Source organism: Gigantopelta aegis, chromosome 2 (assembly GCF_016097555.1).
Source record: "Gigantopelta aegis isolate Gae_Host chromosome 2, Gae_host_genome, whole genome shotgun sequence".
In the NCBI taxonomy this organism is placed as follows: domain Eukaryota; kingdom Metazoa; phylum Mollusca; class Gastropoda; order Neomphalida; family Peltospiridae; genus Gigantopelta; species Gigantopelta aegis.
The window spans coordinates 13,625,249-13,641,254 of record NC_054700.1 but is presented as its reverse complement, the minus strand read 5'-3'; the positions used below and the strand labels follow the sequence as shown (position 1 = coordinate 13,641,254).

The 16,006-nt window shown below is 37.5% G+C and overlaps 1 protein-coding gene across 3 annotated transcripts in view; it reads left to right on the top strand.

Annotated features, from left to right (window-relative positions):
* Nucleotides 1-16,006, top strand: part of LOC121381487 (myogenesis-regulating glycosidase-like) — an 82,035-nt gene continuing 66,029 nt past the window's right edge. Inside the window, exons 1-3 of one of the 3 annotated variants that reach the window (XM_041510817.1) lie at nt 1-92; nt 5,591-5,657; nt 12,643-12,838. In XM_041510817.1, coding sequence (XP_041366751.1) covers nt 12,764-12,838 — 75 coding nt within the window. In that variant the 5' untranslated portion in view covers nt 1-92; nt 5,591-5,657; nt 12,643-12,763. Of the gene's footprint in view, nt 93-5,432; nt 5,658-12,642; nt 12,839-16,006 lie in introns of those variants that run through there. The other 2 variants (XM_041510810.1, XM_041510823.1) reach the window with 2 other exon arrangements.

Sequence of the window (16,006 nt, the reverse complement as noted above, 5' to 3'; positions counted from 1 at the left end):
CGATAATGAGGATTGATATTTGTAAGAGATCAACTAGATACATTTTGTTGTTTTTTATGGATTCGAAAAAATCGACGACACTGACATTAATGGTAATGCGCAAATTTGCTAGTAGCTTATATGAATTATCTAGTTGTGTGGTCATGGTGTGTGTTGCGGCAGAGCTGTCAACCCGTAAATGTTTCAAGTTCAAGGCATGAGATTCACAGCTAAAACGGGGGCTGAGGTGCTGCAGCCAGCATGTTGGGGGTTGCATTGTAGCGAACTCCCCTCCTCCAGACATACACACACATCACAAAAAAAGAGAATATTTTACTGTTTATTAAATATATTTTAACACCTTTTAGAGCAATATGTTGCACAAATGGCATTTTAATTCATCAAGATTAACTCAGGCATCGAAATAAGTCGAGAACGGTCGTTCAGGTTACGGGGAGGTTACCACATGTAAGAAAAGTTGAGAACGATGTTTCATTCTCGACAAAAATGTCAACGTTTTAACGGTAGTTTCGTTTCCGAACGTAAACCAGGCAATGCATTCCAGACTTCTGCGTTTGACTTTGTCGTAAGGAATTGCATCAGTGTTCGCAAGCAATTTCGGCAATACGCATTTAAGCAGCGCCCACTAGATAAATTTACTTCCGGATTTCATTTCTCATACCAATGTTCATGCGCACCGATACAATTTCAGAACGTCTGCGTTAAAATTAGTAGTAACAGGAATTCAATTCTAACTTTCATATAGCCTAGATGTGGTAACATATAGGTCACCAGGCTATATTTTGTGGTAACCTGTAAATGGGTTACCAGACACAATGCTTATTTCGATGCCTGTTAACCTCGAATGCAAGTGCAAGCACAAGCCAAGGTTAATCAGGCTAATGCATTACACCTGTAGTGAGCGCTGAACGTTCCAAGTAATTTTGCACGGAATGGAATTGCTGTCAAAATATTGACTACTATCACATTTTCCCACCATAATCATGTATTGTGATCTATTTCAAGCTTATGGAGATCAAGAAATACTTGATTTGAAACAATCTTCACTCTGAATTAATTTAAAGAAAAAAGTTTGACTGTGTGGTACTGTCTTGTATGTGGAAAAGGATTGGTGAAGTCATTTCTCGTTCCATAATAAATACAAAAACAAAAACAGAAACCAAAAATGGATTAAAGTTAATTTAATAAAATAAAATAAAATAAAGTTAATAAAATAACATTTATTAATTAATAGAAATGAAAAAAAAAAAATATATAATTTAATTACAAAGATATTTTTTTAAATGTCAATAATATATATTTTTTTAATAAATAATAATGAATATATATATATAAATTAAATAAAACTAACACATTTTTCTCATTTGCCAGTAATTAAATTGTTACTGCTGTGTTTAAAAATAAAAGTTAATTAATTTCTCTACAAGTAACTAAAACATAAGTACTTGATACGTGGTCGGTTTGAAATCGATTCCCGTTGGTGGGCCCATTGGGCTATTTCTCGTTCCAGTCAGTGCACCACGACTGGTTTATTAAAGGCCTTGGTATGTGCTGTGCTGTCTGGGATGGTGCATATAAAAGATCCCTTGCTATACTAATGGAAAAATGTAGCGGGTTTTCTCTCTAAGACTATATGTCAAAATTATCAAATGTTTGACATCCAATAGCCAATGATTAATAAATCAATGTGCTCTAGTGGTGTTGTTAAACAAAACCAATGTTTTTTGTCAATAAATGTGATGAGAGATTCATCCTTTCATTTAGTGTCAAAGAGATTAGTACCTTGTTTCTTAAATCATCATAAATGTATGTGGAGCTTTAAAATTGAGTTATTAACAAAAACATATTAAAATTATTTAACCTATGCATATTCAAATCCCAACCATTAAAGTGATTTTTTTTTTAAAGAATTAAAAGGTTCTGTCAAATGTAAAACTACAATATTTTGTTTGTTTCACATTTATTTGTAATAACTACAAATTAATAATTCCCATGCATAATCTTTTCATAATTAACTCAAGAATAGTAATTTTTAAAAGTCTTGTACTTAAAGACGACGGGTTTCCCGAATAATTTGTGGCTAAATATAGCATGGTCACCATCTTTGTTTCTTTGGCAGTTGAATGTGTATGCATAAAACAGAGACATCACTATTTAATGTGTGTGACACACTCTCAAGATTTTCCCCCTAAAACTTCTAGTAAATTTAATTATTTGGTTGTAATTTTTTTATAGTTATATAGCTGAAGATATAAACTGTTTGTTTCAAAGCAGTAATTAATAAATATTTGTGTCAGGAACCACCATTATTGCAACTTTGACATGGCCCCTTTAAAGGCATACTGTCACAGATTTAAGGACCTCATTTCTCTAAACATTGATAATAAATGATAGTTACATTAATGTTTGGAAACCAAATCTAGCTATCGCATCACCATAACTGAACCATGATGGAGTAAAATCCATGTCAACCCTCTTGGCGATATTAGCTTTTGAATTATGGACCATTGCCATAATTCAATTATTTTTACAAAATATCATTAGTAAGTGGAGTATGGTGGTTACATAGATCTTTGAATAAAGTACATTTAGGGACAAATCAAATATATATATTCTTAAGTAATACATTGTTAGGCCATGTAATAGGTCAGTGGTCTGACAATATGCCTTTAATATGGGTTGAGATGTCATTAAAAGAACTATCTGAGTTTGGTTACATTGTAACATATTTCCAAATAATAATCAAATAATAAATCCTTATTAACAACTAAGTTACATCTTGAATACAGTTTATTGTTGAGAATATCAGTTTCTGTATATTAAATGTGTTTCTGGTCATCGGATAACATCCTGATTACATAGATGTTTGAATAAAGTACATTTAGGGAAAAATCTGATTTATATTTGTTTAGGCAATACTTTGTTAGGCCATTTAATAGGTCAGTGGTCTGTGACAGTATGCCTTTAATATGCTAAAAGGTAAATGACTGTGAAGTGGGTATACTCAAGCCAAAGCCTATATAGGTCTATGGATTACACACAGCCCAGGAGTTGTTGCCCTTGTTCAGTTTGGTCGTATTTTTGTAGATCATTTCAGGGAGACAATTCCTACTAGACTAGTACTTCATGCATTTGCAAATAGTCTTTGTAACATGAGTTGATTAATCATAAAAATCATAAAGATTTGTTTGTTTAACGATACCACTTGATCACATAGATATATTAATCATCAGCTATTGGATGTCAGACATTTGGTAATTTTGACTGTCGGACATATAGTCTTAGAGAGGAAACCCGCTACATTTTTCCATTAGTAGCAAGGAATCTTTTATATGCACCATCCCACAAACAGGATAGTACATACCACGGCCTTTGATATACCAGTTGTGGTGCACTGGCTGGAATGAGAAATAAGATTCTTTGAATACCAGTGTCAACAAAATGGTGGGATTTTATTAGAATGTCTGCTTAATGTCTAGCCCTGTACATATTTTAAGTAGTAATAGCATACATTGTATGTGGCAGCAGTGTATTTTTTCTCTTACATGTATTTAGACTAATTAGTCACTTACATGTAAGTGTCACCTAATAGTCACAATTTAAGATTTGCTCAGATCTGATTAAAGGAAGATTCCTTTTCCAATGTACACAGTAATAGTGATCAGTTAATTAAGTGTAGGTGCTGGTGTGTTAATAAAGTAATTTTCCTTTTACAGCTTTTACAATTACATGTACATATAAATACAGTCACACTTCGATAACTCGATCTTGAAGGGGACGATGAAATAGTTTGAGTTTCAGGGAGTTCGAGTTTTCAAAGTTAATATTTAAGAGTTCAAATATGAAACTGCATTGCAGCTGGATGATTTCGCTTAACATTGTAAGATGCGTAAGCATCCCTGTCTACCAGTACCACTAAAACTCTGAAGACTATATATGCATCCCCAGTTGAATGTCGAATTAATATATAACTGTCACCCCAACCCTTTTTTTGGCATCTTCTGACGAATGTGATACATTTATTTTACGTATATTGTAAAATTATGTAAATAACAAAACAAAAAAGATAACATAAAAGACATACATTTATTGGTAGAAAAAAAAAAAAATGAGGGCATTACATACATACATGTACATACATGTATATAACAGGAAGTAATTGATAAAATGATCACTGATGTACTTTGCAGATGTCAAAACCTGATGCAACATAATTAACAAATAAAACACCGAATGCCGAATAATACTCAGTACATTTTTTTTCCCATAAAATTATTAAAATTATTTTAATTATTCTAAATAAGAAAAAACATGAAAAAGCACTAATGCAAATCAAGAACTAACATTTATATAAAAAAGGAACAACGCTAATTATTACAAGTGCTCTTTGAAGTTAACCACACTGTCTGTAAATGTCTATTACGTAGCGAGACTCTGCGCCATGTACCAACACCAACAACCTAACACGGGATCATTTCGTTCCGCTTAGCCGGCGATCTATTATTCTGTAATCATCACCTTAATCCTCGACAGCCCAGACCACCCGAGACAGGCGTGCTTCGTCCGATTGACCTGGTTGACAATTCATTCATCTTCAAAATACTATTGGCAATGACAGTTTGATCAATCCACATGTGTCGAGCTTTAGAGGTGCATAATCTATTACATCTTTATGATGGGACCAAAAAATTATGTCGAGACTTCGAGTTTATCGAGTGTCATTATTACTAGTTTGTATAGCAATTCGGCCAGGACCGTCACTTCAGATCGAGAGATCGAAAATATTGATAGATCGAAGGTGGAGTTATCGAAGTTTGACTGTATATGAAATTTACATACATTTCCATATACATATTTAATTAAAAAAACATTTGCATTATAGGCGCAATATGCATGCAGCACTTGACAGGTTTACTTCGTTCTTGTGTCCAAGCTGTAAATAATATGGAAATGATATGTGTCACAGTGTGTGGGTGACTGATCTTTTTTAAATTGTGAGGTGCATGCAATCACTTAAGTGTATCTAGATTTTTCTCTCTTGTTTGTCTTTTCTTCTTCTTTTTTTTTTTTTTTTTTTTTTAATTGTTGTTTGCTTTTTAGCCAATGTATAACCTGCATGTGCATGTTAAGCACAGATCATTAATAACCTTATAATTACATATTAATAAGTGGTAAGTAATGACCAATTAGTTGTGCATCTTATTCAGTGGTGGGATGTAGCCCGGTGGTAAAGCACTCGCTTGATGCGCGGTTAATTTAGGATCGCTCCCCATCGGTGGGCCCATTGGGCCATTTAATTCGTTTCATCCAGTGCACCACAACTGGTATATCAAAGGCCATGGTATGTGCTATCTTGTCTGTGGGATGGTGCATACAAAAGATCCCTTGCTACTAATGGAAAAACATACCGAATATTTGAAATCCAATAACCAATGATTAATAAATCAAAGTGCTCTAGTGGTGTTGTTAAACAAAATAAACTTTCAACTTTCTTTACTCTCAGTGACAGTGAAACAGTCTTTGTCTGCGTGTGAAAAGTTTGTGGGTTTTGTTTTTTTTATATGCTTTTTTCTTTTTCTTGCTTTTTTAGCTATAAAAATTCATTCGTGGATGTCCTTGCACATACAGAGCTGAGTCAAAATGTAGAATATCAGAAGGTACGTTGTACAAATCAATATTTCCTGTTGAGACGAGTTACAGACATCTACAGAATAAATAAAAAATAGTTGAGATAAGTCTGCCCAGTGACTGCCGAGCAGTTTGAATATTGGTAAATCCATTACTGTGATCCCATATCTTGCCAGGAGGTGGCACTCTCAGACAATGCTGGCTTTTTATGGACTGCTGCATCGGCCACTGATCGCTGATGTTGGCTCATCAGCCAACAGCTATTGGTATCCAGAGCAATGTTTGTGAGATAAGGAAGAAAATGTTTTATTTAACGATGCACTCAACACATTTTATTTACAGTTATATGGTGTCGGACATATGGTTAATGACCACACAGGAAGGAAGGAAGGAAATGGTTTATTTAACGATGCACTCAACACATTTGATTTACGATTATATGGCATCGGACATATGGTTAAGGACCACACAGATATTGACGGAGGAAACCCGCTGTCGCCACTTCATGGGCTGTTCTTTTCGATTAGCAGCTAGCAAGGGATCTTTTATATGCACCATCCCATAGACAGGATAGCACATACCACAGCCTTTGATGTACCAGTCATGGTGCACTGGCTGGATTGTGAGATAAAGACAGTTTCTTTCCTACGATTTTGATGTTTTCAGCAGTTCCCTCTATGAAAACACCTTGGGTAAAAAGGGTTGGGGAATTAATATTAACAAAAGTATGAAAGTTAAAAAGTTTGTTTGTTTTGTTTAACGACACCACAAGAGCGTATTGATTTATTAATCATCATCTATTGGAAGTAAAATATTTGGTAATTTTGACAAATAGTCTTTAGAGAGGAAACCTGCTACATTTTTCCATTAGTAGCAAGGGATCTTTTATATGCACCATCTATCCCACAGACAGGATAGCACATACCACGGTCTTGGAAATACCAGTCGTGGTACACTGGCTAGAACGAAAAATAGCCTAATAGGCCTACCCAGAATATGAAATAATCCTTGATATTTATTTAAGACGTACAGAATAATTACTTTGATTTTTCAATATAAAAAGTTCCCTCAGATTCATGTGACATATATTGTATTCATACATGCTATTTCATGCAAGTCATGTTCAATGGACCATAGATTTAATCTTAAACAAAAGATTTCCTGGAAAATTTAGTGTCAACATTTATGAAACTGTTGCTCTACCATGGTATTTTGGCTGAAGTGCATGTATTATAATTTCTATGTTAATTTTAAAGTTGCAGATCCTAGTTTCAACCCGGGCAAATGGACACTAAGTTTGGTTAATCTAAAACCTAAAACACATTTGGATAAAATCGTAATAGAGTGAAACAAGAGTCTATGACATTGAAATGGAAGAAGAAGAAAATGTTTTATTTTAACGATACACTCAACACATTTTAGTTATGGTTATATGGCATCGGACATATGGTTAAGGACCACACAGATATATGAAACAGTGAAAGCAGAAACCCGCTGTCGTTACTTCATGGGCTACCCTTTTTGATTAGCAGCAAGGCATCTTTTATATGCACCATCCCACAGACAGGATAGTACATACCACAGCCTTTGTTACATCAGTTGTGGAGCACTGACTGGAACGAGAAATAGCCCAATGGGTCCACCGATGGGAATTGATCCTAGGTCGATCATGCATCAGGCGAGCCGTTGAAATGGAGATATATACACTTGAAAAGTAGAATAGATTTCTTCTCCATAACCTTCACCTTTCAGAGGTACATAATTTTAAAAATATGAAAAATGCTTTTTTATTGGTACATTTTTGTACATACATGCAGGGGCGGTGTAGACGTACGGTTGGCCATACCACTGTTGTGTGTGTGTTGGGTGTGTGTGTGTGTATATTTTTTATATCTGTGACTATGTCCATACAAGTAATTTGAATGGCGAGTCTGGCAACCACGAGCCGTACCACTATTTTTTACACTGTGCCGCCCCTGACGTATATTAGAAACACCAGGATGACCAGAAATACTTCGGATGTATGGACATGAATAATTTAAACAATAAAATCTTAGTAATGTCTGATTTCAGTTATCAAAAAAACTGCTCTAATAATGGAAAATATTTCATAGTGTTTTAAAAACCCAGGGTACAAGTAAGTCATTTTAAGTTATTAATTATAGAGTGGCCAAAAGTGTTTTTGCTCACCCAGCATTGCCCCTGTCTAGGTACAGATAATTAGATTTCCTGCCTGTTTTACTGACTGTGTATAATGTGTTGTGTGCATTGTTAAATGAAACATTTCCTTCATGTATGACGTGATGAGAATAAAGTGTATAAGTATATATGTATATAGCTGGAAGAACCAATGATTGTCCTAAGTAGTTGTTACTGCCAAGTTAACAAGCAACTGTTGGTTGGTGATTCACTTTATTAACATATCATGTACTCGACATGTAGGCAGGAGGCTGGTAGTGTCCTTGTCAATGATCTTCAGTCTTTGGACACAGAAATACATTAGCAGCCTGGAAAATGTAGATTCAGTGCAGCACGTCTTTTTATTGGCTGATTGACTACACCTCAAGGTTATAATACAGTCATCTGCAGTTCATACTGTATGGGACCAGATATGAACTGCAGAGGACGGCATACAACTTCCTCTCGAGAGTTGTTGTTGTCATCCATGTAGTGTCACACAACCGCTGCATTTTCATTCATTTCAACTTATTTCCGTGCTTATATCCAATTAAGATTCAAGCACACTGTCCTGGGCACACACCACAGCTATTTGGGCTGTCTGTCCAGTTAGTGGTTAGTGGCCTTTCACCTACCCATTGAGTCATTAAAACTTGTTCTGGGTGGGAGCCAGTACTGGGCTGTGAATCCTGTACCTACCAGCCTTATGTCCGATGAATTAATCACAACACCACTGAGGTTGGTATGTATATTCAATGCAGCACTTTTTTTAATTATTGGCTGATTGACAACACCTCAAGGTCAGTTGTGGCATACTGTCCTATGCAGCTCATCTCTGGTTATTACAGCTTCTTCTTGAGAGTTGTTGTCGTTATCCGTGTATTGCAGTGTCCATTGACTGCTGCAGGTTTTTAAAATCTTGACTGTTTATCATCTCCACAAGGGCACACGGGAGTTAGGCAGTCTTGGATGACATTCCATTGACTGTTTATCATCTCCACACGGGCACACGGGAGTTTGACAGTCTTGGATGACATTCCATTGACTGTTTATCATCTCCACAAGGGCACACGGGAGTTTGAAAGTCTTGGATGACATTCCATTGAGTGTTTATCATCTCCACATGGGCACATGGGAGTTTGATGGTCTTGGATGATATTCCATTGACTGTTTAGCATCTCCACAAGGGCACACAGGAGTTTGACAGTCTTGGATGACATTCCATTGACTGTTTATCATCTCCACATGGGCACATGGGGGTTTGACAGTCTTGGATGACATTCCATTGACTGTTTATCATCTCCACATGGGCCATGGGCACATGGGAGTTTGATGGTCTTGGATGACATTCCATTGACTGTTTATCATCTCCACAAGGGCACATGGGAGTTTGACAGTCTTGGATGACATTCCATTGACTGTTTATCATCTCCACAATGGCACACAGGTGTTTGACAGTCTTGGATGACATTCCATTGACTGTTTATCATCTCCATAAGGGCACATGGGAGTTTGACAGTCATGGTGCACTGGCTGGAGCAAGAAATAGCCCAATGGGCCCACCGACAGGGATCGATCCCAGACCGACCGTGCATCAAGCAAACACTTTACCACTGGGCTACATCCCGCCCCTTGCAATTTAGAAAGGATCTCTTGCTGCTTTTCAATAGAAACATTCTACATGTATGCAGTAGCAGCAGGTTTCTCTTCTCACTTGACCAATTGTCAAAATAACCATACCTGTATGATACAAACAAAATAACCATAGTTTAAAATGTGCTGTCTGTTTCAGTTTGCTCTGCTGTATCAGTCAGATTGTATCATATTTTGCCAGTTTTCTCTATGGTGTTTGAGTGAGTCCCATGTTCTGTGTATTGTCCACCGAATTGCAGGTAGAGCATGCAGAAGTGAATTTGCTTCTTGTTTTAAGCAAAAGTGTTTGTTATGCGGTGTATACCACCAAATCAAATTCCATATAGATTACCATAGTAACATATATGTGGCTAAAACTCCTACCTGCAGCGTATCAATTGACACATACACCACAGATATAAATACATGTACTACCACCCCTTATTTTAGAGATGACAGGTAGTATCTATGACTACCCTAGTTTCACACAAAATTTGAGTAGAGCTAGGTACCCCATAAATGTTTCAAGCACAAGGCTGCTTGACACAGTGGTACTAGATGAAATAAAATTGCATACATTTTTGCCCAGATGAAACTTTTCCTGTTTTTTTACAACCAATACACTCAAATTTATCACCAATCACAGGACTTTTTCAAAAGTTGGGTGCGCCTCGAACTTTGACCCAGCCAGAAGTTATTTTGTTTAGTACTACTTCTAAACATCGCTGCTTTTCTTGATACATTGTGTGCAGGACTCGACCCGCCACTCACGATCTACCAAGTAGGGTGGATGTATGTCAGTTCCCTACTTGATTTTGGAAAAATTGCTTGTTAAATAACTTGTCATCTTCTCTTGATTCAATGGGACTCCACTATGTCATAAGTAGAGTGGATGGATGTCGCTTCCCTTCTGCCTGTCAGTAAAATTGTTTGTTAAATAACTGTCTTCATCTCTTGATAAATATATGGGACTCCACCACGTTGCAAGTATGGTCTACAGATGTCAGTCCCCTTCTTCCTGTCAGTAAAATTGCTTATTGAATAATTTGTCTTCTCTTGATAACATGTATGAGACTCCCATCGTGTCACAAGTACAACATTTGGTTGTCAGTTCCCTTCTTGTGCTCGGTGAAATTGCTTGTTAAAAATTTGGCATCTTCTCGATCTCCGTATACTTTGTCAAGAGTACTTCTCTGCCTTCTCTGACATATTCCAGTGCACAGTGTGTGTCCGTTATTTTTAGGCAAGTGTTGTTATTGGCAATTCCAACTGATCGGTGCATGCATCAACAGCCAAACTTGAAAGTTTTAATTAGCACCCATCACCGGGCCTTGACTCAGATTCTTGTTAATCTTCTTTCATTGGCAAGGGGGTAAGATTGATGTTCTGATGTCTGTTAACCTGTCATTTTACTAACACGGGAGGTGGGTGAGATAAATGTGATAGTTGTTGACCATCTTTCCTTAACAAGGTGGGGTAACATAAATACATATATTATCATATTGTTATTCTTCTTCTGTTAACAAATTCATTCATTCATTCATTAACTCGTCCATTCATTTCAACTTATTTTCGTGTTAATATCCAATTAAGTTTCAAGCACACTGTCCTGGGCACACACCTCAGCTATCATGGACTGTCTGTCTAGGTCAGTGAGTTAGATGTTAATGAGAGAGAACAGGGTGTAGTGGTCTTACACCTACCCATTGAGTGATTAAAACTCTCTCTGGGTGGGAGCTGGTACCGGGCTGCGAACCCAGTACCTACCAGCCTTATGTCCGATGGCTTAACCACGACACCCCTAAGACTGATATTTTTGGCCTTCTTACGTAAATTGTCTTAGAATTCAGTGGCATTCTTGTAGTTATTAAACTGATGAGATTATGCTATTCTGAATTGTTTATTTGCATTACCACAAAAAAAAACTGTTCAGCTTTCAGAGTTGTTGAACTCAGAGGTGCGTGGATCTAGGGCAGTGGTGTACCTAGGGTATGGCAACTATGGCACGTGCCCAGGGCAGTGGTGTACCTAGGGTATGGCAACTATGGCACGTGCCCAGGGCAGTGGTGTACCTAGGGTATGGCAACTATGGCACGTGCCCAGGGCAGTGGTGTACCTAGGGTATGGCAACTATGGCACGTGCCCAGGGCACCAATTGAAGGGGGGGAGGGACGCCTCTGAACAGTTTCTATTAAAGTGAGATGTTATCTAAAAGACGGGTGTCAGATGTTTGGACGTGGGGGGGGGGGGGGGGGGCGCAGTTTCATTGCTTGCCATAGGAGTTATTTTCCGTAGATACGTGCCACTGATCTAGGGGGAACCAGGGGAACCTTTCCCCTAAAAATATTCCAAGTGCCCCTTTTTTCTTTTAATTTTTTTATTCATTGGGATTTCACATTTGATGAGTTGGTTACCGTTATAGTCCTCCCACCCCACCCCCTCCAAAATATTAAAATATTTCTGCCTTTGGAACTGATTTGTGGTATGTACTGTCCTGTATGTGTCTAGTGGCAGCAGGTTTCTTTTCCTACTTTCTAATGTCACATTTATCATGATAAGAACCCTGAGATGCTTGGCTCGAAGAATTGAACCCCCATCTCAAGTAGTGTCCCATGACTTGTATATCAGTCTGTGGTATGTGCTATCCTGTCTGGAGAAATGTATATAGAAGATCCCTTGTAATAGAAAAATGTAGTGGGGTTTCCTTCAAAACTAGATAATTTTTTATATCTAGTAGCTGATGAATAATAAATCAATGTGCTCTAGTGGTGTCATTAAACAAAGCAAACTTCAACTTTAATTGTCAGTTCAGAAACAAATGTTTTACATTTAAACTGTTTTATGATTGTAAAAGGGTTGAACGGTCAACGTTTCATTTCATTATACACACACACATTCATACACATACACACATTCTCGTTCCAACCAATGCACCACGACTGGACAAATGCTGTGGTATGTGCTTTCCTGTCTGTGAGAAAGTACATATAAAAGATCCCTCGCTGCATTAGGAAAAATGACCATGTGTCAGAATGACCAAGTGTTTGACATCCAATAGCCGATGATAAATTAATCAATGTGTCCCAATGCCATTGTTAAACAAAACAAACTTTACATACACACATGCATGCACACAAAATGTCTGTAACTGATGGGATTTGACAAACCATACTTTGAACTCCTTTTTTTTCTTCTTTTTTAAAGTGATGGTGAATGAGGTCATCTTCTGAGTGGTAACAACAATCGGTTACGACCTTGTCCTCCGATCAACAGTTGTGGCCGTTTCGTTCGTCCTTCCTCGCTTCTCTCACAACAGAAGGCCAGGATGAGTCACATAGCTATCGCCAAAGACTCGGCAGCGCCCCTAGTGGGAGATCCAGACACTGAGGACGACTATGAGGTTTGTATCATTTACGTAATAATATTATATATAATGTACTTCAAGGTGATATACAGAGAATATTATACGAGCGCGTGTGTGTCATACTGATTTTATGAAACGAATGTCAGGATTTTTGTTTTGTCTGAGCGAGAGTGAGGGTACCAGTACCGTATTTGACCGGAAATAAGCCCATGTCTTTGAATAAGCCCCCCTCCATTTTGATAGCATTTAAGAAATTAGGCCCTCATTCGTAAATAAGCCCACCCCCAACTTCGCCACCTTATAAATAACATGAAATTGCAAGTTTGCTCAAAGTTCATTTAAAAGGTCATACCTCCTGCAGATAATTAAACACAAATGTAACACAATATTTTACCACCAGTGAGATTTAGCTGTCTAACAGTAACAGTGTGTAACATTGTTTTCAATTTCATGCCTGCAGTATTTCTCTGAAGTATCCAGCCCAAGTATGAACTAAAAACCAATGTCTATTTTTACCACCACACTGGGTCCGCAGTTAATGCTAATTAAGCAAATACCTTATTCTGATTGGCTAAGAAAAATTACCTTAGATTGATAATTCTTTGTAGTGTAAGCTGGCTGCCTGTGTCAGAAACGTGTGTATACGTTATTGAGTTTGTTGTTAATTGCTGTTGTTTTAAGTCTTCTCAGCATTAAATTTTGGATGTAAATAAACAGCACTGATAAGTAATTGTAACATAGAAGGTGTGTTTCTGATAATTAGATACTAGTAAAAAAACCCACAATTTAATTAATAAACAATTATTATTTATTAATAACAAATGGAACACTAATTAATAGATGAGCTACAGAACGTTTTTTGTTTTCTTCCTAGTTCATTTAAGTATTGTTATTTATTTTAATTATTATTATTAAAAAAAATTTTCAACAAAACTGGCCCCTTGTCTGGGAATAAGCCCACCCCATGCTAAGCTCACAATGAGTTGTCTTGGCCCCCTGGGCTTATTTCCGGTCAAATACGGTAATACACAATTCCTGACACAAGTTTCGTAAAATCAGTATGGGGATGGGAGGGGGCTTCAAATATGAACCTAGCGGATCCATTCGTCTTCGTTTTCCTTGGTGGCGGGACGTAGCCCAGTGGTAAAGCACTCGCTTGATGCGCGGTCAGTTTAGGATCGATCCCCGTCGGTGGGCCCATTGGGCTATTTCTCCTTCCAGCCAGTGCTCCACAACTGGTGTAACAAAGGCCGTGGTATGTACTATCCTGTCTGTGGGATGGTGCATATAAAGGATCCCTTGCTGCTAATCAAAAAGAGTAGCCCATGACGTGGCGATAGCGGGTTTCCTCTCTATATCTGTGTGGTCCTTAACCATATGTCTGACACCATATAACTGTAAATAAAATGTGTTGAGTGCGTCGTTAAATAAAACATTTCCTTCCTTCCGATTTGGGTACCATTGATGAAGACATTACCAGAGCTCCATTTTCCCTGGACACCAACATGAATAGCCTAATATTGCACTGTAAATATTATTTTAGCATCGGCAGATGGGTTCGAACCCCTAAACCCCCCAGCCTACACAATATGCTTAGTTGACTTTGTGTTGTTGGTTTGTACATTGTAATTGTAGTCTGTGGGATTTATCCAGACATTTTGTGTCACAGAACATATAGGACCCTTCCCAAAAGCAAGTGTCAATGAAAATTCCCAATTTGATGTGTAAATATATTTGTAATTATATGTCTGTTCTAATAAATTAATTTAACAATGGTGTATTGCACCATTCAGTGGCCTACAAAGCATCCCAGTTATAATTAAAGGCATACTGTCACGGATTTAAGGACCTTATTTGTCTAAAAATGGATAATAAATAAATATTACATTATTTGTTGAAAACCAAATCTAGCTATCGCATCACCTTAACTGAACCATGATGGAGTGAAATCCATGTCATCCCTCTTGGCAATTTTAGTTTTTGAATTATGGACCATTGCCATAATTCAATTATTTTTTACAAAATCTCATTAATAAATGGAATATGATGGTTATGAAGATGGTTGAATAAAGTACATTTAGTGAACATTTTTAAAAACATTGTTCAGGTAATACTTTGTTAGACCATTAAATAGGTCAGTGGTCTGTGACAATATGCCTTTAAATCATGCTAATTTTCCTAATCCCATCAGATATATAGCAAGGTTTCTGCCAGAGGAATATTGGAAGAATTTGTGGAATAGCATAAAATTCGACCCCTGGCGCCATACCCAAATTATTATTTTTGTAAGTTAACATTTTGACAAAATTAATGATTCTTATCATTATTGTATGATTTTCTTGAACCTAACTCTAAATGTAACCCATTTTCTTTGTGGGGGAGGCCCCCCCATACACCTTGTTGACTGTGGATGCATTCAATTCCATAGCGCCATACCCACAAATTTTATTCTGCCAGAACCGGCCTCGGTGGCATCGTGGCAGGCCATCGGTCTACAGGCTGGTAGGTACTGGGTTCGGATCCCAGTCGAGGCATGGGATTTTTAATCCAGATACCGACTCCAAAACTTGAGTGAGTGCTCCGCAAGGCTCAATGGGTAGGTGTAAACCACTTGCACCGACCAGTGATCCATAACTGGTTCAACAAAGGCCATGGTTTGTGCTATCCTGCCTGTGGGAAGCACAAATAAAAGATCCCTTGCTGCCGGTCGTAAAAGAGTAGCCTATGTGGCGACAGCGGGTTTCCTCTCAAAATATGTGTGGTCCTTAACCATTTGTCTGACGCCATATAACCGTAAATAAAATGTGTTGAGTGCGTCGTTAAATAAAACATTTCTTTCTTTATTCTGCCAGAAACACTGTATAGGGCCCTGCCACAAATCCTGGATATAAATCCCTGAGTCTGCAACACTCCGGGCCCTCAATAAGCATGCACGGATTCAGATTATTATATGAAGTTTTATAAATAGCACACAAATTCTTAATATTACATTACCGTATGCTACATTACTCAAATACTCAATCATTTTCCTGGACTTCTGCCTTAAGTTAGTCGGGAAGCGTCTTCAAAGACTTTTATTCGAGCTAGACGTAGTTGTGGCCTGTATACAGTCAAGTATAGTTGACTCCTTTTTTTGATGTGTCTAATCACCTTTTCAAGTCGGGCCTCCAGCGCTTACAGTCCTTTTACAGTTCTTTAAGAGGG